The sequence below is a fragment of the Nannobrachium achirus genome (genome assembly GCF_963921795.1).
Source record: "Nannobrachium achirus genome assembly, chromosome: 13".
NCBI classification, from domain to species: Eukaryota; Metazoa; Chordata; class Actinopteri; order Myctophiformes; family Myctophidae; genus Nannobrachium; species Nannobrachium achirus.
The window spans coordinates 44,205,577-44,229,097 of NC_137833.1; the positions used below are offsets into that span (position 1 = coordinate 44,205,577).

General features: G+C 39.8%; 4 protein-coding genes across 4 annotated transcripts; 3 read left to right on the forward strand and 1 right to left on the reverse strand.

The window, feature by feature from the left end:
- The first annotated feature begins 5,052 nt into the window (after positions 1-5,052).
- LOC308296540 (isoaspartyl peptidase/L-asparaginase) lies at positions 5,053-11,597 on the forward strand. Its single transcript, XM_080739835.1, has 7 exons — positions 5,053-5,171; positions 5,874-6,065; positions 7,922-8,064; positions 8,550-8,713; positions 8,980-9,098; positions 9,927-10,037; positions 10,540-11,597. Exons 2-7 carry the CDS (start codon positions 5,882-5,884, stop codon positions 10,743-10,745), a joined length of 927 nt encoding a protein of 308 aa, XP_080595961.1. The 5' UTR covers positions 5,053-5,171; positions 5,874-5,881; the 3' UTR covers positions 10,746-11,597.
- A 546-nt stretch (positions 11,598-12,143) lies between these two features.
- On the reverse strand, positions 12,144-16,679 carry dnph1 (2'-deoxynucleoside 5'-phosphate N-hydrolase 1). Its single transcript, XM_080740257.1, has 4 exons — positions 16,439-16,679; positions 15,713-15,784; positions 14,521-14,631; positions 12,144-12,749 (listed from the first exon to the last, which is right to left on the reverse strand). The coding sequence occupies exons 1-4, from the start codon at positions 16,572-16,574 to the stop codon at positions 12,631-12,633; spliced, it is 438 nt and encodes a 145-aa protein (XP_080596383.1). The 5' UTR covers positions 16,575-16,679; the 3' UTR covers positions 12,144-12,630.
- Positions 13,393-14,448, forward strand: LOC308296701 (kelch domain-containing protein 3-like; the record flags this gene model as incomplete). The annotated part of the gene is made up of 1 exon (XM_080740029.1): positions 13,393-14,448. The coding sequence occupies one exon, from the start codon at positions 13,393-13,395 to the stop codon at positions 14,446-14,448; it is 1,056 nt and encodes a 351-aa protein (XP_080596155.1).
- Positions 16,680-17,061: 382 nt separating the features above from the next.
- On the forward strand, positions 17,062-21,821 carry mea1 (male-enhanced antigen 1). The gene is made up of 4 exons (XM_080739899.1): positions 17,062-17,136; positions 18,786-19,090; positions 20,145-20,253; positions 21,443-21,821. Exons 2-4 carry the CDS (start codon positions 18,833-18,835, stop codon positions 21,622-21,624), a joined length of 549 nt encoding a protein of 182 aa, XP_080596025.1. The 5' UTR covers positions 17,062-17,136; positions 18,786-18,832; the 3' UTR covers positions 21,625-21,821.
- Positions 21,822-23,521: the final 1,700 nt, after the last annotated feature.

Sequence of the window (23,521 nt, forward strand, 5' to 3'; positions counted from 1 at the left end):
GGCAAAGGTTTATCCTTAGTCTCTAGAGTGCACATACAAAGTTTTGCACTTATCGGTGGAGTTAAAGGTAAAAACACAAATTGCCCTGTTATAGCGCCACCATGAGGCTGATTTGAGAAATTTGAAGTGGCATTTCTTCCTTGGCCTAGTGGGAACGTGCGCGCCCAATTTCACCAAGATTGCACGCTGTGTTCATGATTTGAGGCATTTTGTTCAAAACGGAGCAATCCTGCAAACTTTGGAAGCCAATTGTAGCCAATCAGGATGGAATATGGAAAATCGGACAGATCCATGTTGATCACATGACTGTAGACGCACGGACGGACGCACGGACAGACGGACGGAGGCGAAAACATACTAAGTCTTAAGAGGCTTGTTTCACATTATATGGTGACATTTCTAACACATATAAGACATGGCCTTCTATATACCTCTCAAACTTTTCCGTGCCAAGTACTCCCAAAATGATACTGCATGTATTTGGTCGTGGACACCCATCTAAAAATGTTTTGTGCCAGGGAAGAGACGTTTTGTGTTGAAAGTATCTAAATTGTTCAAAAATATGTGTTATTTTTGAAAAGCACTGTTCTAAACCACTGTTTTAAATCCTAAGAGTTTTATGAAAAATGTATGTTGCTAGGCCTATGCTTAGTCATATTACAGTAGTGCCACACAAAGTAACACAAATAGCAGATCTAAAAGCTCACAATGCATCATGTTGTTGGCTTGTAGAGCTGTTTTTTTGCTGTTTTTGTTGGACATTTTGGAAATTCCATGTGTGGGGTTTCTAAATATTGAACTAGTAAAGTATTGTAACAAGAGCTTGTGACTAAATAACTACATAGAATACATTGAAACACAGGTTCTTTATTCCATTAACTGAAAAAATAACAGTTTTGGACAGGTTTCCACCTGACAGCGACAATAATTGAAAACAGCTTTTCATAAAATAAATGTAATAAAATGATATCCTCTGTATGACTTATTATGACAAGTATAGAATAGAGCTTAAGAGGCCATAGGGGAAAGTGTTTTTTAGTGGTGCAATGACTGCAGGTACAGAAGTATTTCTGATATAATTTTGTTCCAGGGGGCGTTCCAGGGGGTCCCCAGCAAATTAATGTATCCTCTTAACCAGTTTAACCCTATACACATCAGCTATTTGAAAATAGTTGATCTACAAAGCTATTTTCAAAATGTATTGAAGAAATGTGACATATTTTTAATATTTTTGAGATACATACCAAAATATAGGCTAGGTAAGTCCATTCTTGTGTTGGAGCTATGAGGAGTAAATAACTGATAGGTTGAGTTGAGATTCACCTACCAGCATAAGCTTACTTAATAATAACCCACATGACAACTGTTTTTTTTACAGAGAAATCTTCCAAATCCATGACAGAAGGGAAGTAAACCAGATCCATTCAAGGCAGATAAGAGGGCATCATGGTTTTATCAATGAGAAAACACAACTATTTTCTGAGACAAAGCACACTGTTGAAAGTCAATTTAGTCTATGACTGTCACAACACATGATACTTGTAGCTTTCTACAGCCTGGCCTTTAATGATCATAGTCAAAGCTGAAGCAATTACTATTATTAGTACAGTATTATGATCATTATGAGCTCTGAAATCTATGATCATGTCCTTTGTCCAACAAAGATTCCCATCCAACTCTTCAATGACTGGGCCAAGGCTGCATTATTGTGTCGCAGACTCACAATGACTATATGAATCTCCTGAAAATGTCATATGGTTCTCTTCTCATGTTTACTTCGGCACATGATGCTTGTGTACAGAATATAAAGTGAGGGTGCAATATAGCTCTGGGGGGTGAGTCAGTATAGAAGAACATAATGAATCTGATACAATTCAGTTTACTTTTACCCTTTGTGTTTGTCAGAAAATCCAATATCCAACCCACCAGATTGTGACTCAACTCATCCCACTCATCATTGGTCAACCCAGGGTCATTCTTGCAGGTGTTGCTGCAACATGGTTTATTCTTTATTGCTAATGGAGTTTTTTTTTTCTCTCTTCTGCTTTCTATGCAGGCATATACGTGTGATGTTGTTTTCATCTGCTTAGATATAATTCCAGGAAGAGCAGGCCAGAATGAAGACAATATTATTATTGCAATGCATGCTTGGTGATACATCAACCACTTTCAACCATGGCATCCCTATTTCGGGCATATCATTATAGACAAATAGTCTAATTGTTGTAAAAATAGTGAAGATACCAGATTCACATGTCGCATCATGACACTTACACTGCAGCTATCAAATAAAGAACTGTTGCTCAAATAACAAAAATAGCTGATCTACGATCTCAGTAGCTGCAATGCGTCATGATCTGAGCTTGTGGATCTGCCATCTTTGCTATTTTTTCACTATTTCTATTTACATTTTGACTATATAATGATGATATGCCCAAAATAGTGATGCGGGGTTGAAAGTGGTTGATGTATCACCAAGCAATTGATGACAAGGATGAGATTTATGAGCATTTCTAATATTACACATGTGCAAACTTACATGACAAAACAAAGAGTAGAGACATAAACCGCTTTACATGTTTCAATGCTGTGATGTAAACTTCATATTTCTTTTGATAATGTATAATAGTGTGTTGTGTTGCCCTTTGTTATACTATTCATTGTTTTGTTGTGGATTTTGTCAGTGTATTTCAGTATGAAAAGTGATGTTCAACTGCAGAGGACTTCCTCATAAGAGTATTTTCATGAGGCAGGTCACAAACTATGGGGGTTTACAGCTCTCTAGTGGTCAATGCAGAACATTGCAAAATTCACTGAAATCTAGTCCTGAATAATTATGCATTGTGTTCAGGGAAAGTTTCTTTATGGGCTGCTCTGCCATATATTGATCTCAGTGTTTTTGCAGCATTTGGTTATAAATTAGATTTTTTAAGATCTAAATAGGGTTTCCTTCCATTCAGAGGCAGAACATCAAGTAGGCTAATTATGCTTGTTTTGATGTAATGTATTATACATAACTAACTAACTAATAACTTGTGCAGGTATGTATGGTTGGCCATGTGTATACAAATTGTACAGGACTAGCCTCACAATCTATGGTAGATGCAATTTCCTTTTACATTATTTTATTCTATGCTATTTGCACTGTACAGTATTGTTTTTTTTTCACAATTTTCTTTTTATTATGACTTTTTTGTGTTCTTATTGTATTTACATTGGCATATTGTTGAGGAGGCCAATACAATAATGAATATCCCTTTGGTCTACTGCAAGATGTTGGCTTTTCATGCTGTAGACCAGGGTTCAAATCCTGGGCATTACACAATCTCATAGTCATAACACATTTTAGTGTGAACTTAATTAAGGTGAACATTTTCACCTATATGGACATGTACGGTACAAAACAGAGCCATCAGGGTTATCAGGGTGGTTAAATCATTCCTAGTCCTTTATGGAATGATGTTGATGAAATAGAAGTGCATCATGTAAATATATCTGTTTTTCTTACGTGGATATAAAATAGCTTATTGAGAATAGTTTTTCCCCTGGGTTTTTCTTTACTCATCTGCATCCCATAAAATGTGCAATGATACGGTTTTATTTATTTATTTTCAGGAGTTGTACATTTTTGTTTCTATGTTTATGTCATGAAAACCTCTATTTTCAAGAAATACACTTGTTAAAACGTTTAACTACTGTAGCAATGAATACCGGTATGTGATCAATGGTAGATAGGTGAAGAACATATACGCAGAGGAACCATGACATCATTTTTTTATAGTAGAAATGTAATAATCCAGCCTATTGCTCCAGGCTAAACAGTCAGTGCCTCTCCCTCGTGCTGGTTTCAAGTGAATAACATCCAGTGCAATTTCTCACTGAAATTAATTAAGCTCAGAAGGGAAACCCAGTCGCTGCTCCAATGTAGGCCTATAGTCGTCTTGAGACAACTTGTGATTTAGAACTATAATACATTTGAATTGAATTGAATCTTTAGCATTAATTTCCTGCAAAGTATAGGTTTAATAATTAAGTAATCTGAAGAGAAATAGAAATGTGCATAGTTGACTGCATTGGTGAGGAACAATTATATGGAGATGAAAATGGACATTGTCCTTTAAAGGAGTAGTTCACCCCCCAAATGACTTTCTTTATATCGATTACTCACCCCAATCTAGACTTGAGTTCAATAATATTTTTTTTAGTTTTTGTTGCAAATTCCCAAGACAATAATTTCATTATAATAAATAAATGTACCCCCATTGATTCCGGATAGAGACCCAAATGCATTTGGGTCCCCATCCGGAATCAATGGGTCTACAAAGAGTCTCCTCAAATTATTGGCTTAGGAATGCGACAAAAACCAAGAAATATTATTGAACTAAAGTCTACATGGGGTGAGTAATCAATAGGAAAAAAAAAGTCATTTTGGGTGTGAACTACTCCTTTAAGTGTTTTTGCTCATGAATAATTGGTTATCAATAGGTGAAATTTGCATGAATTTTACAACTGTATGGTTAGTAACAGTTTTATTGCCTCACTTGCCTGTTTACTCATTCACACAGTTGTCTAAGACCGAGTCATGGCCTTTGTAACTAGGCCTATTGATTAGAGCGGAGGTCACAACCAGATAAGAGGGTTCCATTGCATTTAATTTTGAACCACAAAACACAGTGGCTCTCAAACATTTCCCCCGAAGCTGGCATGATGTGTTATTAGGCCATGGAACCCCAATTTGAATTTATTTTGAGCCAGGGACCCCCATGGGAGAAGAATGTTGCTTCTTTGGAATTAGTAGAATTCTAGAACTGTTTAGGTGGGGGTAAGAGATTGAAACCTATGATCTAAATCGTCATTTCTTTCTGGTAAAATCTGAATAATTTTGCCATAGGGATTAGGGACGACCCTGGATTCCAGCCTGGAACCTAATGACCTTAATGACCCCTAGTGGGCCCGGGCCCCACAGCCACTTTGAGAACTACTGACGTAATGAATTGCTTAGTGGACCATGTGTAGCTACTAGCCCCTCCCATTTGAGCTCATGAATGGACGACGGAGTCCCTGCAACTTGGTTACTGATTTGCTGTTTATGGCCTCGTGTTTATCTTTAAAGTATAATTTTACCCTTGACACTGCATGTCAATGAAAGCCTTCAAATAAGAAGTGAGCAGGTAAGTAAATTAAGCTCTATAAGCCAGTGTTATATCTATATGTAGCCTACCGCCGTTTCTTTCAAACTGCTGCTCGTAGCTTTATTAAAGCTATATTTTTCTGAGTCGGCTGTGGCTGGTTGAGAGATAAATCATGTTGCTTTTCGCGGCTGCTTCAATTATTTATAAACTAAAGGGGGGATTCCGAGTGTGACGTGCTTGTTGACTTGAGAAAATCATGTGGTGACATATGGCAACAAAAATAAACTTTTTGTTATTGCTATTTTGTGATAGATTGTCGTACGTGATACACAGCCATATAGCCTACTGTAGTAAAACATCCAAGTTCAAGTTCACAAGCCAAGCACAACACAATAACTAAGTAGCCTATATTGGCCCATGAGTGAGACAGCTGTTTCCAATGTTTTTGAGAACCCCCCCCCCCCCCCCCTTTTTTTTCCTTTTTATTTATTTTTACAAATTCACTGTATTGGCTAGTCATTACCATTCCACTAGGATTTTGCAGCCTATTCAAGACAATTAAGAAGTCCATGTACAGGCAAGAATTTCAATGTCCAATTTTCTTCATCATATCATGCTGATCTACAGCAATCCAATAAAAAAAGCTAATGAATTAATAATAGCCAAAACAAATCATCCTACATCTACCATGGCTTGGGAAAGTCCCCTAACATTTTTATTGTATTTATTTTCAATGTTCAGGTTTAAAGATGAAAGCAGTGCTAGTTGTGCATGGTGGTGCGTGGGCCATCCCAGAAGAACTGTCCAAGGCCTCTGTTGAAGGAGTGCAGAGTGCAGCACGTCAAGGCCTTGCAGTGCTGAAGAATGGATGTGCTCTGGATGCTGTTGAGGTGGCTGTCAGGGCAATGGAAGATAACACAGCGTTTGATGCTGGTAAGGCATAATATATAATTATGTTATTACGACCATTATTTAACCACTTTAAACCTGGAATCTCGATTTTGGAGATGTCCTTAAAGGCACAACTTTTTAAAATTGCCTTCTGGTGCCTTTTGAGCTTGTAGATTTTCACTACAATAATGAGCAATCATGTGTACATAGGGGTATTTTCAGAAACCTATTGGTGTATAGTAGAACCTAAATCTCATTTGTTGAGTTTGATAACAAAACAAAACAAGAAACATATTGATACAGCAATTTTGAAAAGCCATTGGGCAAAATACAGAAGCAGGAAAAGGAAAAATAAAAAACATGAACTTAATAATATAGATGGTGAAATGGAAAAGAAGAGCAATACAAATAAGTTAAAAGCAATAAAAACTAAACGTGTGTAAAGGAAGTGTGGCACCTTGCTGTGTGGAGAATGAGATCAAGACGGTCTTTGATGAGGTGTAAAGCAGAGGGTATTTTATTGCGGATGTGGGGAATGGGATCGAGGGAGTTGCTGTGGCTGCAAGCCTGGAACGCTCGAAGGATCTGACTGGGTGTTTCTTTTGCACGGACTGAGAGTTACAGTAAAACCTGAGGAATACACAGAAGGCAAGGGATGAAATATATAGACACACAGAAGGGAAATCTAGTCTTGCGTGATCCATGTCAGATATCCAACTTCCCACTGTAGCAGTCCGATCCCCAAGGTTTACACTTGCGTGTTATCCACCATCCAGGAGAGGCTCTGTACCAAATACATAAGATCTACTGTAAGCCTCATTCATACTTAGTTGCACATTGTGTCTCGCAGCGACAATGGCAGATCTGCAAGCTCACGATGCATCGCAGCGCGACGGGTTATGAGCTTGTAGACCTTTATTGTCGGTGCGAGACACTGGTGTGCAACAAATACAGTGTTGGAGTCAATCCACAGTCTGTGATCTAAATCCAAGTTCAAAATCTCTCTCTCTCTCTCTCTCTCTCTCTCTCTCTCTCTCTTTACAGGTCAGTTTGTTGTCCTCCTCAACCTCAGCCTTGCTCACCTGTGCTCTCTACAGGCTGAGTTCAGAATTGCATATATAGGCCTACTTTTATATTATTCATACAAAATTTGGCCTAAACGTATGACTGCAATGTATAGCCTATTACTAGAGGTTTGGGCGGCTTCGAGTATGTCCCTAGAATGGCATACAAACGACACTTTATTGCATTTTCAAAACTGAGTGAGTCTTTTCACTGTCGTGTCATATCAGGTTAAAGACAGCTGCAGCTAATTCAAGTAATAATGAGTCAGATTGATTTAGGTTTGCCAAAGAGGAAGCAATGACAATGGTGATAAGTGCTCTCTGGTACAACTAGGCTAAATTAAATGTACCCACAGACACAATGAAGTATTATGACACTGTGATGAAGCGGGCAGCAAAAACAGTGCCTGGCAGTTCAGAAATAAGAACACTGCACCAACCTTCTTTGCCACCTCTATGATTCATTGTGACATGTGACCACTGTGGTACACTACATGGTAATGATTGTCTAATGGATATTATACTGCAGAGCAGCATGTAATACTGTAGAATACTGTACATACTGGTGCAGTATGCAGTTTACAAGTCCAAGGCAAGCAGAGGGAGATATGAGTCTTCCCACACCCTGCTGAGCAGGCTTCTCTGTGCCCTGGGCTCTGTCCAGGGTGCTGAATAACACAAGTTACACATTATTCAAATTGGCCTTTAAATAAAATAAATACACATTTAAGCAAATCAGCATGAATGTAGCTCAGGGGCAAAAGGAGTAAGAGGAGTAAGCATGAACTTGTTCTTGGACTCCAGCTGATGAATGAATGTGACATCTTTTTGCAGGTCATGGATCAGTTCTGAACACTGATGGGGAAGTGGAGTTGGATGCCATAATCATGGATGGGAGGACACTTGCTGCTGGAGCTGTGTCCTCAGTAAAAAACATCGCAAACCCTGTGTCACTTGCACGGGCTGTGATGGAGAAGGTGCTTTTGTCCTTAATGTTTCACCTTAATCAAGAATGGGTGGGGGAGGTACAGTATATAGGCAAGTTACTGATGCGCTGATTTCCTTTGGGAAATGTTTATAACATCAACTTCTTAACTACTGAAACACACTACTTAGTCATCTTGAGAGTTGGCTTATTGGTCCACTGTTTTAGATCCTTGCTTCTGGGGGGCCCTGGAACAAAATATTTCAAGATGGGGGTCTACGGCCAAATACATTAACTTTGGCATGGAAAGGTTGAGCACCACTGATATAGCAACATACATTTTTCTAGAAAGCTGTTAGGATTTAGAAGACATTATGTAGAACTGGCCTCAGGTCATTTTACAACAATTTTGAAGTCTTGCCAAAATGCTATGTGTGAATATGCATAAATAAAATTAAAAAGAAGAAAGAAAATAAAGAAATAGTCACTGCATGGAGAGAAGATTGATTCATGATTTCCCTTTGTTTGCTATACCAGACTGACCACGTCATGCTGACTGGCAAAGGAGCAAACCTGTTTGCAGAGAGAGTTGGTATTCATACAGTTCCTACAGAGACCCTGGTGACCGAATATGAGAGAAAAGAGTGGGAGAAACACAAGAAGTATATTACTGGAGTGAAGGACCTTTTTAATCCTCAGTGGTATGTATCTGTAGTGTTGTATTTGAGTGTCCCTTTCCTGTTATAAAGTACCAGAATTTGAGACCCTCAGTTACCCTGTGCTATAGTGTAAATACTTTGAGGGTTCAAGGATCTAGTTGGTCTTGCTAAGTTGAACATAGTACCCTGCTTGTAGCTCAGATGCCTAATATCTCACTTGGCCGAGGGGAATTTGGCAGAGAGGCACTGCGGTTGTTTGTTTTAATTTGTTTTTTAAATCATTGTAAATGTCTTTGTTTGCATTCCAGTGGCCATGATACCGTGGGTGCAGTTGCCGTTGACTGTTCCGGTAATGTTGCTTGTGCAACATCAACTGGAGGGATAAGAAATAAAATGGTTGGCCGAGTAGGAGATTCTCCTGTCATTGGTATTACTCTTATCTGTTTTCATTCATCTTATCTGTTCATTTGCCTATGAGTTTGTATAGGGCTATATTTTGATTGTCTTAAGTACCAGCTCTTATGCCTTAACTTAAAGGCCTGTCCATACTGTCTCCGACCACCAAACATTTCACCCAGAAAGGTTCGGTTCAACTACAAAATTTCGTAGCTTGCATCTTCTGAAAAGCATTACCTCGAATTAGAGTTCGGAAAGCTGCACGTCGGAAAGACACGTTGGGAGACAGTATGGACAGGCCTTTAAGTTAAGGCATAAGAGCTGGTACTTGAGACAATCGAAATACAGCCCCTGCCCCATGGTATCTATCCAACATCGGTTGGATACATTTCAAGTCTTATATTAGTTGTGAGAAAGCAGCATCCTTAGCATTGCCTTGGCAAATCAGTCAGAATGTCTTTATCCAAACTTTTAAGTTTTTCCAGTCATTGCTCTTGGCATAGGTGTCGGTGGGGACTTTTAGAACCTTTTTGGCTCCGTTCCTAGGCAGATTACACGATAGACGGTACATATTGTCACTCAGTGGTGATCTATTTGTCATCCACATCCATATCCACATGTATGGTATATTTTGACATTTCTTATGGATGCTAGAGCACATTGAATGATGCAATTAGCTGGACCTGTAAATTGCTATGCCCAGGGAGTGAGATTGTAGAGACTGCAAAAGTCACAAAACTTGTTCCTATTTGTTGTGCACCCCAGGTATTTTTTATGAATAACCTTTGGAATAACAATGGAATTTAACTGAATCATTCTTGAGGTATCCCGCTGAAGTGTTTTTTCTGCTGCAAATAAGGTTCTGGAGGATATGCAGACAACCATAGCGGTGCAGTATCTTGTACTGGCCATGGGGAGTCCATTCTTAAAATCACTTTGGCCAGGCTTATACTTTTCCACGTGGAGCAAGGCTGAGTATCAAACTTTTTGTTGTTATTGTTGTGCACCAGTGTCATGTGCAGAAAACAGTGGTGGGACTGCAATGTAGAAATACCCTGTTACAAGTAAAAGTTCAGAATTCAAAATTAAAAGTACAAAATATTGGTATCAAAATGTACTTTAAAAAACAACGGTAGAAAGTACTCATTGCACAGAATGTCCAATTTCACAGGTTTTCAAAAAGCACATGTGTAGATAGCAGATTTACATGTGAAGCATTGTGAGCTTGTAGATCGGCTACTTTAAGTAAAAATTGGAAATACTCCAGTAAAGTAAAATTGCACCTAAGTACTGTACTTGAATACAAATATTTAGTTATTATAATAGATCTGCAAACTACGGTAACAATGCATTGTGAGCCTTTAGATTGACTATTTCCAGCATGTGACATCAGCACACAACTCAGTATGAATCAGGCTTAAATAAATAAATAGTAACACATTAATGAAATGTTGTTTTCTTCCTTCCCACAGGAAAAGAGGTGTCCCAGGCTGTGGAACTGTCACTGAGGTACATGAATGATCGGGTCCAGGGTGGAGGGGGTGCCATAGCAGTGACTCCATCAGGGGACTGGGCAGTCAACTTCACCACAGAGCGAATGGCTTGGGCCGCAGTGGAAAATGATGTTTTGTGGTATGGATTAGACCCAAATGAAAAGTTTAAAGAGGAATTGCAGTGATTCTTTGACCACATTCCCATAATGTAGTTTTTTAGGTATTAATTTGACCATGTTAAATTGAGATATATTCCTGAATTGTAGTTGAGAATTATGTCACTGAGATCCCATTGACTGATTGATTGAAAACTGTAGACCTGAAAAAGATTTTCAGATCTGTTTTTAAAGAAGCCAGTGATTCAGATTTTTTAAGGGATGGTGTTAGGGCATTACACATTTTTGTTGCAGAGTAGTAGAATCAGAATTTCTCCATGTTTGTAATGTTTTCTGTTGTGGAAATTTCAAGAAGTGGAAATAATATAATCTAAAATGTGAATGGGGTACATTTTTATTACACTCCACACTGGAGAAGCTACTGATCGGATTTGCTGGCTTCATCTCCTCCTACTCTTCTTCTTCGTTTTCTTCTTCCCTTCTCAACTGTATGAGATTCAAAGCAATAGTTCTTCTACTTCCTGTATTCTGTACTTTCTGCTGTTATTGTGTTAGAATACATCAACAATTGTTTTCTAATATCCAATCTTTGTGATTGAATGAACTTTTACAAGGATTGTGTTGTTTCAGTTCATATACTTTCTCCTGATCAGTGCTGAGCAAGGGTCTTCTCGTATCCACTCGGGTATCATCACACATAATGCTAAAGAAAACTTTTAGTCAGGTTGCATAGTATTGTATATTATTAGCCTTCTGTCAAAAGCGTAAAAGAAGCCATTCAATGAGCAACTGGAGCTTTGAAGTAGTATAAAGGAACGTTTCATAACTACGCTGTATTAAGTGCTGCTTGAGAAGGGAGGGGCTATAGTACATCTTCTGAGTTAAATTAACATGAGACTATTATATTTGTCTCTTGCTGCTGCTTGAGAACTGATGTTATGTACAATGATTGTGGTTTCATGATAATCTTGTCTTTAAAAGGGTAAATATAAAAACTGAAATGTGAATGTTTGCGTGGCCTGTTTTGTTTGGAGGAGTTTTACTGCCTTGATGAGGCAAACTGCAGGCTCTGGACGTTTGTTTTAGAGCGCAAGGGGTTGTATGATATCCTACAAATCTGCATAACTGCCAGCCCTCCTGGAGGCAGGCAGGTGGAAGACTGTTTTGAACCCTGGAATATATTACAAAGCATCTTTTTGACTAAACAAGGTAAAAACTTGATTGATATTTTTTCTTTTTTTTTTAAAGTTTTTCATACGTCGGGAATCCAATTAAATATTCTGATTTGAAATCAAGTGTGAGGAAACTGCTTTAAACTCATTGTGAAGATTGTCAACCAACTTTATCTAATAACATGTTTGTTACTAATCATAATTCATTAATTAATTATAGTGTTTTATATAAAGTTAGAAACACTAATATGCAAACCAAACACTTCCACAACATTGGACTTTATTGTGATGAGGCTACAGTGACACCTAGTGGAAAGAAGTGTTTTCTAAGGACAGCATGTTAAACATGAAGACAAACATTCTAGTTTTTTACAATCATCATGTTTGAGCGATTTTGATCATTAATTCGTCCCAGTTTAGACAACTAATTGAATGTACTGTGTAGACATGAGTTATTGATTTATGATTCTAAGAAATGTCTGTCTGTCCTACAGAGGTTAAACTAAACAAAAAGATTATCTTGTCCCATCTGAAACAGTGGTTCTCAATCAGTGGTATGGGGACCACCAGTGTTCCTTGAGGAGGTTCCAGGTGGTCCCCAGCTAAATTTTGTTGTAATTGTTGTAAACCGCTGAATGTGATCTCCTAACAGAACAGAAAACAAAAACAAAAGAGCTTTCACTTAAATAATGTAAGTTATGATGTGTTGAACGTGTGTTGGTGTGTTCCACAGGGTACTGGTTCAGGCTGTTAAAGTAATGCTCCAGTATTTCAGGTGTTCCTCAGGGTTGGTTCAGGGTGTTAAAGTAGTGCTCCAGTATGTCTTCAATCTGCTGAGGGTTGTAGTCCTTCACCTGGACCACATGTCCATCCTGGGCTCCTCGGATCATGGCAGACAGACCTACACACAACACACAACTACTGTTAGCATCAACACCATACCGCCTTTAAGGGGTTAATCGGACTAATGGATTTACAAACAATCCATTAACATTATATTAAATATATATAAACTAAATCTAGGTTGTTCGATTAATCCAAAAAGTAATTGATAGAATAATAGAAGAACAAGCTCAGAAATCATTCCTCAACTTTTTCATGATCCGTCCTGAGATTGGGAGGTCGGAGTCGGATTCCGTGGCTGGGCCATACCAAAGACAAAAATAAATGGGACCCAATTTCTCCCTGCTTAGCACTCAGCATCAAGGCCCTGTAATACTTGTGTCCTCATGCAACAGTATGCCAGTTTAGTGTCACTAAACTGAAGGGAAATGAACAGCTGTGTGATACCAATACGCCTAAATATGGAGATGACACCATGATAGTGATGTCATAGTACTGATAGTGATGTCATAGTACTGATGACAAAAGTAAAACGAACACATAACTTATACACATCATCACACAATGACATCATGTAATTGCCCTTCAAAATGAATTGTCAAGGAGACAAAACATCATTTAGCAACTTATCCACCTGTGTGAAACAACTTTCCAGGGAAACTATTAAGCGACATTGATTGAAGGTGTTGCTGGTGTGTGAAATGATTCGTTGGACGGTAGGTCTGAACGGAGGCCCAAAGATAGCCCTCCATGCTGCTGTCATAGTGGAGCACAAAGTGTTCTCCTTTGGACGAGATGACAAGGACAGTGATCACTTTGAGGTTTACATCCTCAACACTGTGTCTTTGCGCTGCATGAAGTTGTCTCCAGTTACACCTGGACGAGCAGAACTTCACCTTGAGATTCCCTCCAGTCGCTTCTACCACACAGCTGTGCTGATAGAATACACCATCTACATCTGGGGAGGGCGTATTACCAAAACACTTGAGAACTGCAACTTGCTTTTTGCATTTGATGTCGACACCCACAGATGGTTTAAGCCCAAGGTTTCTGGAACTGTTCCAGAGGCAAGGGAAGACCACTCAGCCTGTGTCTTGGGGAAGATCATGTTTATCCATGGAGGATACAACACTGTGACTGGACTGGGTGGACTCTATAATGACATCTACAAGATGGACACAAACACAATGGTCTGGTCTTTAATTAACACCTTTGGCACTCCACCACCCATTTCAGAATGTCACTCTGCCACCATCATCGGGAAAAAGATGTTTGTATTTGGGGGCGGGGTGGTCAGACCTATCAACCAGATCAGAGTGTTTGACACAGAGACCAACTGTTGGCTGAACACGCCTTCAACACAGCTTCTTCCAGAAGGACGCAAGAGTCATTCAGCCTTTGCCTACAATGGAGAGCTGTACATATTTGGTGGCTGCACTCATTGGGTTGGAAAGAGATTATTAAATGATGATCTATGGAAATTCAACCCAGAGACCTTCTCTTGGAAGAAGGTTGAGCCCAAAGGAAAAGGCACCGGTGGGATGCATAGGATGTGCTGTTGCATGGTGGGAGATCGTATCATCCTCTTTGGAGGATATGTCAAACCTGATCTGTACATCTTAGACTTAAGTCCTAGCTTGAAGATGTTGAGCAAGCTAGCTGTTATTCAGTACGGACTGAAGCGGTCTGGAGTCTCTGGACTCCCACACAACATCAGGTGGGAACTGGCAGCCATGACTACCAACAGCAACAAATAAAATAACATATAGGGCAAACATGCTGCTCCCCAGTCCCCAAGAAAGAAAAATACATTAACAAACAAACGTTACTTCTTTCTGATGAAGGTCTGAACAGACACAGGATTCTCTTCTTCATGGTCACAGCCCGACCCAACTCATAACCCACGCCTAGCGACGGCTGCGTTACCTCGGCAACGACCACTGAAACACAAAGACACAAAAAAAAATCATTTTTGATTTTTTTCCATATTTGAACAGAAACATATTTTTTTATTGTCTTTGGGAATTGGTAAGTCATATTGGTAATTTTTTTCTTTGCCTTTTTAACCCTGTTGCTCCCCAAGGTAGTCGTTATGTCAATGTATTCCTCCCCTCACACATTTCTGTGTGTTGTCATTGCTGTTGTATCCCACTGAGTCAGACACCTACCAGTGAGGAGCCCCAAACGTGAGGATGTAGCCGCTACATCCTAACCCTAACCCTAACCCTTGGGTAGGAGGATTTGGATGGAGGCTTTACTGTAAAGCCTCCATCCAAATCCTCCAACTTTTTAAAGCGAACATTTGTAACTCAAATATTTGCTTCTGGGGGGTCCCTGATACATAATATTTTGAGATAGGGTCCGTGGCCAAATACATGTACTTTTGGGGGTCCTTGACATGAAAAAGCTTCTTTTCGAAAACCTTAGAAGGATTTAGAAGACATTTATAGAATCGGATCAAAAATATTCAAAGACTTGCACAAATCTTCACGACTCTTCAAAAATAGCACATCTACGAGCTCGCAGAGTGGCATTGAGTGCGAGTTTGTAGAAAAGAAAAGAGAGAAAAAATAAACAGTGACAAAGTTTAACTGGACCTTTTAATGTGTAACTTTAACTTCACAACAGTGACCAGGTTCATTTCAAACTGTCAAGTGTAAAGGCCCATTCCCACTGGGCCAGATAACAGATATCTGGAGATATTTCTCCAGATATTTTTCCATGCAAAGTGGATGGTAGATACAGATAAAACCACAGATATTTGCCACAGATACTTTTATCTGTGGCAAATATTTTTTTTATCTGTATCTACCATCCACTTTGCATGGAAAAATATCTGGAGAAATATCTCCAGATATCTGTTATCTGGCCCAGTGGGAATGGGCCTTTAACCTTGTATGTCCAAAACGGTTACAAAAAATAATAATAATCTGCGTTCCAATAGTAATTATTATTTAGTCATAACAACTACATAAAAAGACCATATATGGAGAATGAGATATATAAGGTTTCTGTTCTTACCATCAGACATGTTCAGCCACTCCAAGTCTCTGTCATGGATGAATTTATCTCCAACTAGCTCTGCGTCATTGTCTACACACACACACACACACACACACACACACACACACACACACACACACACACACACACACACACACACACACACACACACACACACACACACAAATCAAACTCAAAATCAAAATCAATTCCTAGAGTGAAACTGTCAGGTCTCTCTCTGAATAATGTGAATTATAGAAATATACTTTTAGAGAAAAACATAACTTAGTTATCTTATTAACAGCGTACTCTGTTCAGATTACTCATAGTCTACTATACTCAAGATGACCCAAATAACTAATTACATTTACTCAAGCATTGTAATTAAGTACTGTAGCTACAATTCTGAGGTAGGCTACTTTACTATACTATAATATTTCTATTTCTGGATACTTGGATACTTCTACTCCACAAGATCTCAGAGGCACATCTTGTGCTTTTTACTCCACTACAATTATTTGACAGATTTAGTTACTTACTTTTCAGATTTAGATTATCATTACACATCAACATATTAAAATAGAAGATCTACAAGCTCACAATGGGCGCTCATAAGTATATTTTGATGCCAATACTTTTGTACTTTTACTCAAGTCAAATTTTGAATACAGTCCTTAATACTCAACCTTCTCATAATAATAATCATAATACAAATCATAATAGTCATAATAACTAACAACTCACCCTTCTCTGTCAGTTCAGTGTGACTCACATGCTCAGTCAGGACTTTTCCATAAGTCTGCAACTTCTTGACTATTGTCTGATAGATCTCCACATCCTGTCTGCCTCCACGGATGCTGCCACAGAAGTAAATATGCATTGTGATCTAATCTGAACTGGTTCTGTTCTGGTTCTGTACTGGTTTTGTTTTGTTCTGTAGCCTACTGGTTCTTACTGCAACCGACATACACGCTGCTGCTTTGGCGCCCTGTATGCAAATGTTAGAGCATGCACACACATGCGCATAAGTGCACATTTCTTCTTGTTTTGGGGTTAAAGTACAGCTTTATATCCTTTGTCTTGCATTACTGTACTGCCCTCTTCTGGGGGTTGGTCCTGCTTCTTCTATTCTATTCTATTCTATTCTATTCTATTCTATTCTATACTATGAATAAAATGGTATTAATACCTATGATTAATACGATACCATTTCAATATAAACGTGTATATTATTTCATGTTTAATAATAATATCGCATACGATGATTCTCCAGTCAGAAATGTCCCAGCGTGCTGACGTCATAGGCAGACGTACGTAGGACGGAAGTAACCCGGAACAACAACAAACAGAAGCGGCAGGAGGAGCGTTGACTCCTTATAGCTCTATGGTTGACTCAGTTGACGGGTTTATTCGACCATAAAAAGGTTAAAAATCACCTTCAGGTAAGAAATGATCATGATGGATGATCTCATGATGCAATGGCAAGTAAATCAATGAATTGCTATAATGATCAGACCTTCTGTAGCGGTGGTTCTGTTAAAAACAACCTAAATTGAGGGGTCTTGCCGTCTTGGACGTTTTTCAGGCCAAAGGACCTTAATAGCTCAGTGGTTTTTAACCTTTTTTCATATCAAGATCCATTATTTATTCGGCATTTGAGCCACTGACCACCATTTGATGAAATTTAGCCTCTCAGACCCAAAACTTAGAATATTTTGTTATCGTTGGAAAGGATTGTGTATTGACTATTGAATTTGATGTGGTACCATAGGAGAGATACCAGGCAAACTCTGATCCAAATAAATATATTCTACATTCTCTAATTGTGTAGACTTCTTGTAAATTAAGTAATGCAGATGTTTAACAATAATTTAACTCTTGAGAGCGTATTAAACCAAATGGACCCGGTAAGAGTTATCTATAAGGGTCCACTTGGTTACCAACTCTCCATCCATACTTTATTAACAGTAAAAAATAAACTGGCAGTGCAGTTCTATAAAAGTTCTATAAAAAAGATGATACCATTGAAAAGGTAAACCTGACCTTTAAAGTTTTGGAATTGATCAAGGGTCCTGGAAGGTCCTGGAAAAAATAGCTATGCATTGTCTTTGGTTATTGATTTTGTTAATACCTCTGAAATGACAAATTAAACATGGTCCAAATTGTCAAATATATAGAGGCAGAAATTGTGAAAATAGCCGATCTACATGCTGTACAAGCATGTAGATCTGCTATTTTCACAATAGAACCCTGTTATACTAAATTCCTCAACTCTTAGTGCTCGTCAGGGTGCCGGGTCCCCAGTTAAAACATGATTATTTCGGGGGTCACGGCCTGAAAAGGTTGAGAACCACGGGCATACACTACCAGTCTTTGGGCATTGCGCATAGGAGTAAGCGACCTGTTATTGAGCTGAATTATTGTTATATAGTCCTGGAAATTGGGTTAAATATTCTGGACAAGTTTTGGAAATGAATTGGTAAAAATGTGTGGGAACCCTGATCACATTCTGATTAGTCTGATTAGACAGAGGTCTCTGATAGAGCTCATCGGTCATTATCCAGAAATAACACATCGCTGAATTCAGAGATTGACCAATCAGAATCAAGCATTCAACCAAGCCGTGTAATAATGGTATGTAATATACTGTTGGTTCAAGGACCCCCGTCTGAAAATATTTTGTGCCAGGAATCGCCATGGAAGATTTGCGTTGTTAAAATGTTTCACTAATATATATCTTTTTCCCCACACTGTTTTGAGATATTTAAAAAATCGCTGATCTACAAGCTTACGACGCATCTCTGATGCGTGAGCTTGTAGATCAGGCTATATTACATTAATTGGCCGACATATGCTGTGGTAATATGAATTCATTTAGCTGGGGGTCCCCAGCCCCCAAAGTTAGTTCCTCTCTAGTTCCAGTCTCACCAGAAAAACTGGTTTCTTACTTTCAAACAACAAATACTAATACTAAAAATATCTAGCACAAAATATAAGCTGCACTGTAGAACTGCTAAAATCTGTTAATAATTTTACTGCTTCGGGGCTTGTGGGAGTTGTGGTCCATCATTTAATCAATGTGTCGTTTCAGGGCTTGTGGGAGTTGTAGTCCAGCAGGGCACGGCGGTTCGGTTCGTGATGGGTCCAGAGAGAATCCTACCAAACTGTGACGACGACCTGGTCCAGGACCAGCCCGTGGACGCTGCGCTGCCCCCGGAGGCCGGAGGAGGGGAGGAGTGGAGCGGGGAGGACACCGAGGAGGGGGAGGACGCCGAAGGAGGAGGAGGGTATTATTACCAGCCTCTCAACCAGGAGCCGGACGCACCGGGGACGCAAGGGGACGAGGCGGACGCCCCGACGGACCAACAACTGCACCAAGTCCACGAGAGAATACAGGTAGGATGGAGCGTCCTTATCGTGCATTTAAAACCTGAAGAGATATATTTGTTTATTGTCACTTAAGTCGCTTCACTTTGGTCACGCTGGTCAGTCAGCGTTGGAAAACAATGGTCACGTCAGAATCAAGGCGAAACATCTGGAAAAAAGGGAATCCCAAAACCAAACACCCAAAACTTTTCTGTGTCTCCGGACAACATCAACGCTGATTGGCTGTCAGGATGCGATGGGTGGAGTGGAGGGGAAGCGCAGGTCGCTTCACTTGGATTTTTTCAGCTTCCAAATCGACCCTTACAGGTCTATAACTCTGAGAGCTATTGTGGTCCTTGAAATAAACTAGCCCTTACCCGTTCAAAGATATGAGCTCCGAAATGATGTGCAGTGGGTGGGTTATGGGATGTGTACTGTGCACACAGTATATGAGGGATGGAAAGTAACTTTAACTGGTGCTTGCATGATAATATGTAGGAGCATCAATGTAAGAAATACCCGTTTCGTTTAATGGCTACAGAGATCTGCATGATTTTTGGACAAAATCTGTATCAGGGCCAGACAACCGACCCCCCCCCCCCCCCCCCCGCCTGCACACACACACACACACACACACACACACACACACACACACACACACACACACACACACACACACACACACACACACAGAGCTGGTTAAACATGTTGCCTCATGCTAGATGCAGAATAGATATGCCTCAAGCTAGATGCAGAATAGATATAGGTACACCATAAAAAATGCTAATATACAACATATGATTTGTGAAAGTGAGTGACAAACGGGCTTCACAGTTATGTCAGGTGTGTTCATATGCTTATGGTGATGCGATTTCAGATCAATTGCTCCAGCCACTGAGGAGAAACGCTGTGACAGACACTCAGACACTCAGACAGACACTCACTCAGACATTCCGAAAATTATATGTTTGGTGTGTGTGTGTGTGTGTGTTGTGTGTGTGTGTGTGTGTGTGTGTGTGTGTGTGTGTGTGTGTGTGTGTGTGTGTGTGTGTGTGTGTGTGTGTGTGTGTGTGTGTGTGATCAGTCCATGGGTCTGCACCTGCCTCAGGCTCCGCCTCCAGACAGTGATGAAGAGGCTGAACCAGAGGGGGCAGTGGTCCAACGAAGCCACGCCTCCATCCCCATGGACCCAGGTAACCATGCTAAAAGCACCCTGAATAATGAGACACGTGTGCCTTAATACCAGTGTTAATTTTGTAGACTAAAAACATGACGAAAAATGTTGGTCGACCAGTGTTAATTTTGTTCACTAAGACTAAAAAGATTAAGATTTTGATAAGTAGTTGACTAAGACAAGCCTACGACTAAACAATTTCAGAAGACTAAAGACTAAATGGTGTGTTATTCAAAAGACTAAGACCAAATCTTTACCAAAAGACTAAGATTTTGATATTTAATCGACCAAGACTCAATCAGAATTTGCTGTCAAAATTAACAGTGGTCGACAACCTTTTTTCACTGACGAAAACTAAATAAAAACTAGACTAACATTTTAGGGAGGGACTAGTGGAGAAGAGTAGATCCAGTAGAACTAAAAGACAAGTCATTTTAAGTTTGGCTGTGCTCCGTTGTGCTCTGAAAATGGCACACTTTTGAATACACTTTTGCTACTCACTGTCACCAGAGCTAGCCCGATGACATCCAGTGTTGTGTTGTTAATGATTGCACTAATTTAATGTCACACTTGCGTCGCTTAACACCTACACTAACTGGAGTTAGCAGACCATTGATATGCATCCAGGCTCGTTGGAGTGCCTAACAGTTTCCCAGACGCTCTAACGATTCCCCCCATGAAGTGCAGCGGCCCCGTTAACACGTCCAGGAATGTGTTAACTGGTTACCATGGTAACCAATAATAGCCAGCGCTCTACCGCAGACCGGAGTGAGGGAAATCGACTCAGTTTCCCATGATGCCTTGCGAAATAATGTAGTCAGGACCACATATATAAAAAGCTAGATACCTCATCCACCGCTGCAGTTCATTGGCGCGACTGGTAAAACAGGACTGGCGGAACTGTGGAAGGCACTCTGCCCCCTGCAGTGGGAAAGAGGGAGTCTCTCATCTGATTGGCCCACAGAGCATCCCATTCTGTGACGCACAAGGAAGCGTCCTTCAGAATTCCGGAAGCTTGCCAGTCCTCTTTTACCAACGCCCCAGAGCCGGAGGAGGCGTCTACCTTTTTATGTCTATGGTCAGGACATCCGGCTGTCCATTGATATGTATTCATCATGGCTGCAGAAAAATGGATATATCTCATGACATGACCAATACAACACTGGTGACATCCATCCTCTCTCTCTCTCTCTCTCTCTCTCCCTCAGACCACGTGGAGCTGGTGAAGCGCACCATGGCCCTGGTGGCTCTGCCCACGCTGGCCGTGCCGCCCTGGGCCCGGGAGATCTCTGACGACCAGTGGAAGGACATGGTGGAGCACACCCTGCAAACCAGACAGAGCTCTGCAGCCCTCACGGAACTGAACTGTAAAAAAAACAACAGCGACTAGAACACACGCACACGCACACACACACACACACACACACACACACACACACACACACACACACACACACACACACTAGGGCTGTCACAATTATTACATAATCGTCTAATCGTGATTTTTGGACATAATCGTGATTATTTTTCATAATCGTCATAATCGTTTCCATGTTGAAAAATGTTCATATATTTAAATAAAAGGTCAAAAATAGTGGAAATAGCAGATCTACAAGCTCACAACGCGTCGCATCGCGACGCGTTGTGAGCTTGTAGATCGGCTATTTCCACTATCAATGTTCTTTTTTTAAGTATAAAGTTGTCAAATATGTCAGTAATTGTGTGTCATATCTACCATGTGCAACTTAAAAGCAGAAATGTAATTGTCAACGACAAAAACACAATTAAATCGTTAATCGCAATTGTTTGAGTGACAAATAATCGTCATGTAAAATGTCATAATCGTGACAGCCCTAACACACACACACACACACGCACACGCACACGCACACGCACACACACACACAGAGAACACAAACATGAAGGAAAAACCACAACCCCGTCACGACTCCCAGACTTCATCCAGGAAGCCCCGCCTGAAGCCAACCAACCCCAACATGGAAGGTCTTGGAAAACGATGTCGATGCAAATCTGAAACTCTATTGAGTTCATCTGAAGCCACACCGTGTAACCTTTCCTGTTCTCTCCCAAAATATGAACCGGTTCTCCTGCGCAAGAGCTGATTTTTTTTTCTTTTTTACTTACTGTTTTTATTTTATTTTTTGTCCGCTGAGCTAATAGAGCCCCCTTGCTTGCTCTGGGGAAAATGTCATTTTGACATTCTAAATTCATGTCAAAACCAGACACGGGATCGTGTCAAAGGTCCACAGGCTCTGCATGTCTCGATAAGAGCAAGGAGACTAGGCAGATACAACCACCCCGATTGTGTCAGTTATATTGTATTAACACACTCTACCATACAGATTGTACAAAACGTGTTATTCCCTAAAATAACTTGCATAATTCAGCTTTAGCCACATGAAATATAGTGTTTCCATTGTGGGAATAACATTCTGCAAAATAATTAATAAAATAAAATGCCGATCTACAAGCTCACAGTAGACATTGAAATCAGGTTTAGAGACCTTGGGAATGCGGTCAACTTTACTGAGTAAAGGGTTTAAGTCGTTAAATGTGATATTTCACTGTTACATTCCAAAGTAGGGATGCGTGATGCCGAAACTTTGCCCGATAACCAATTATTCGCATTGGGCAAACCTATCGTATCGTAGATATGTTCTTTTTTTGCCTATTTTCACCAAACGATTGCCTGTTAAGCCATATGGCCTGAATAGGTGGCGCTAGTGTTTAAAACTCAGACATCTTATTTGGTCAGCCGTTGCTTTCATCTCTTCACCAGTACACAAGGGGTTAATAATCAGAACATTTTACAAACCATAATGTAATGTGGCTTATAAAAAAATCAAAATCATCTCAAAATCCTCCTTTTCATGTGAAGGACCCCCAAATTCATACTTATTTGAGACGTATTTGTGAAAATATTTTGTGCCAGGGACCCCATAAAAGATTTGTGTTGGGGGGGGGACCTTTAACCTTTAGGCAACAGTGATCTGTTGTTGTACAGCCTTCAATCTTCACCTTTTATTTTACCTGGCCTCTTGTTTTAAACATTTTCTTTTTGTTGTGTCTGATTATTATGTACATACCTGTAACTGAATCATTGATGATTGATTAGAAAAATCTGAATAAATGAGTGAATTAACGTAACGATTTCAGATGCTTCCGTACTATATTTGGGAATCAATTGATGACACACATCTTACAAGTTCAAACAGCTTCTAATCTTAGTATATCTAACACCACTTGAACCCCAAAAACGTACCTAC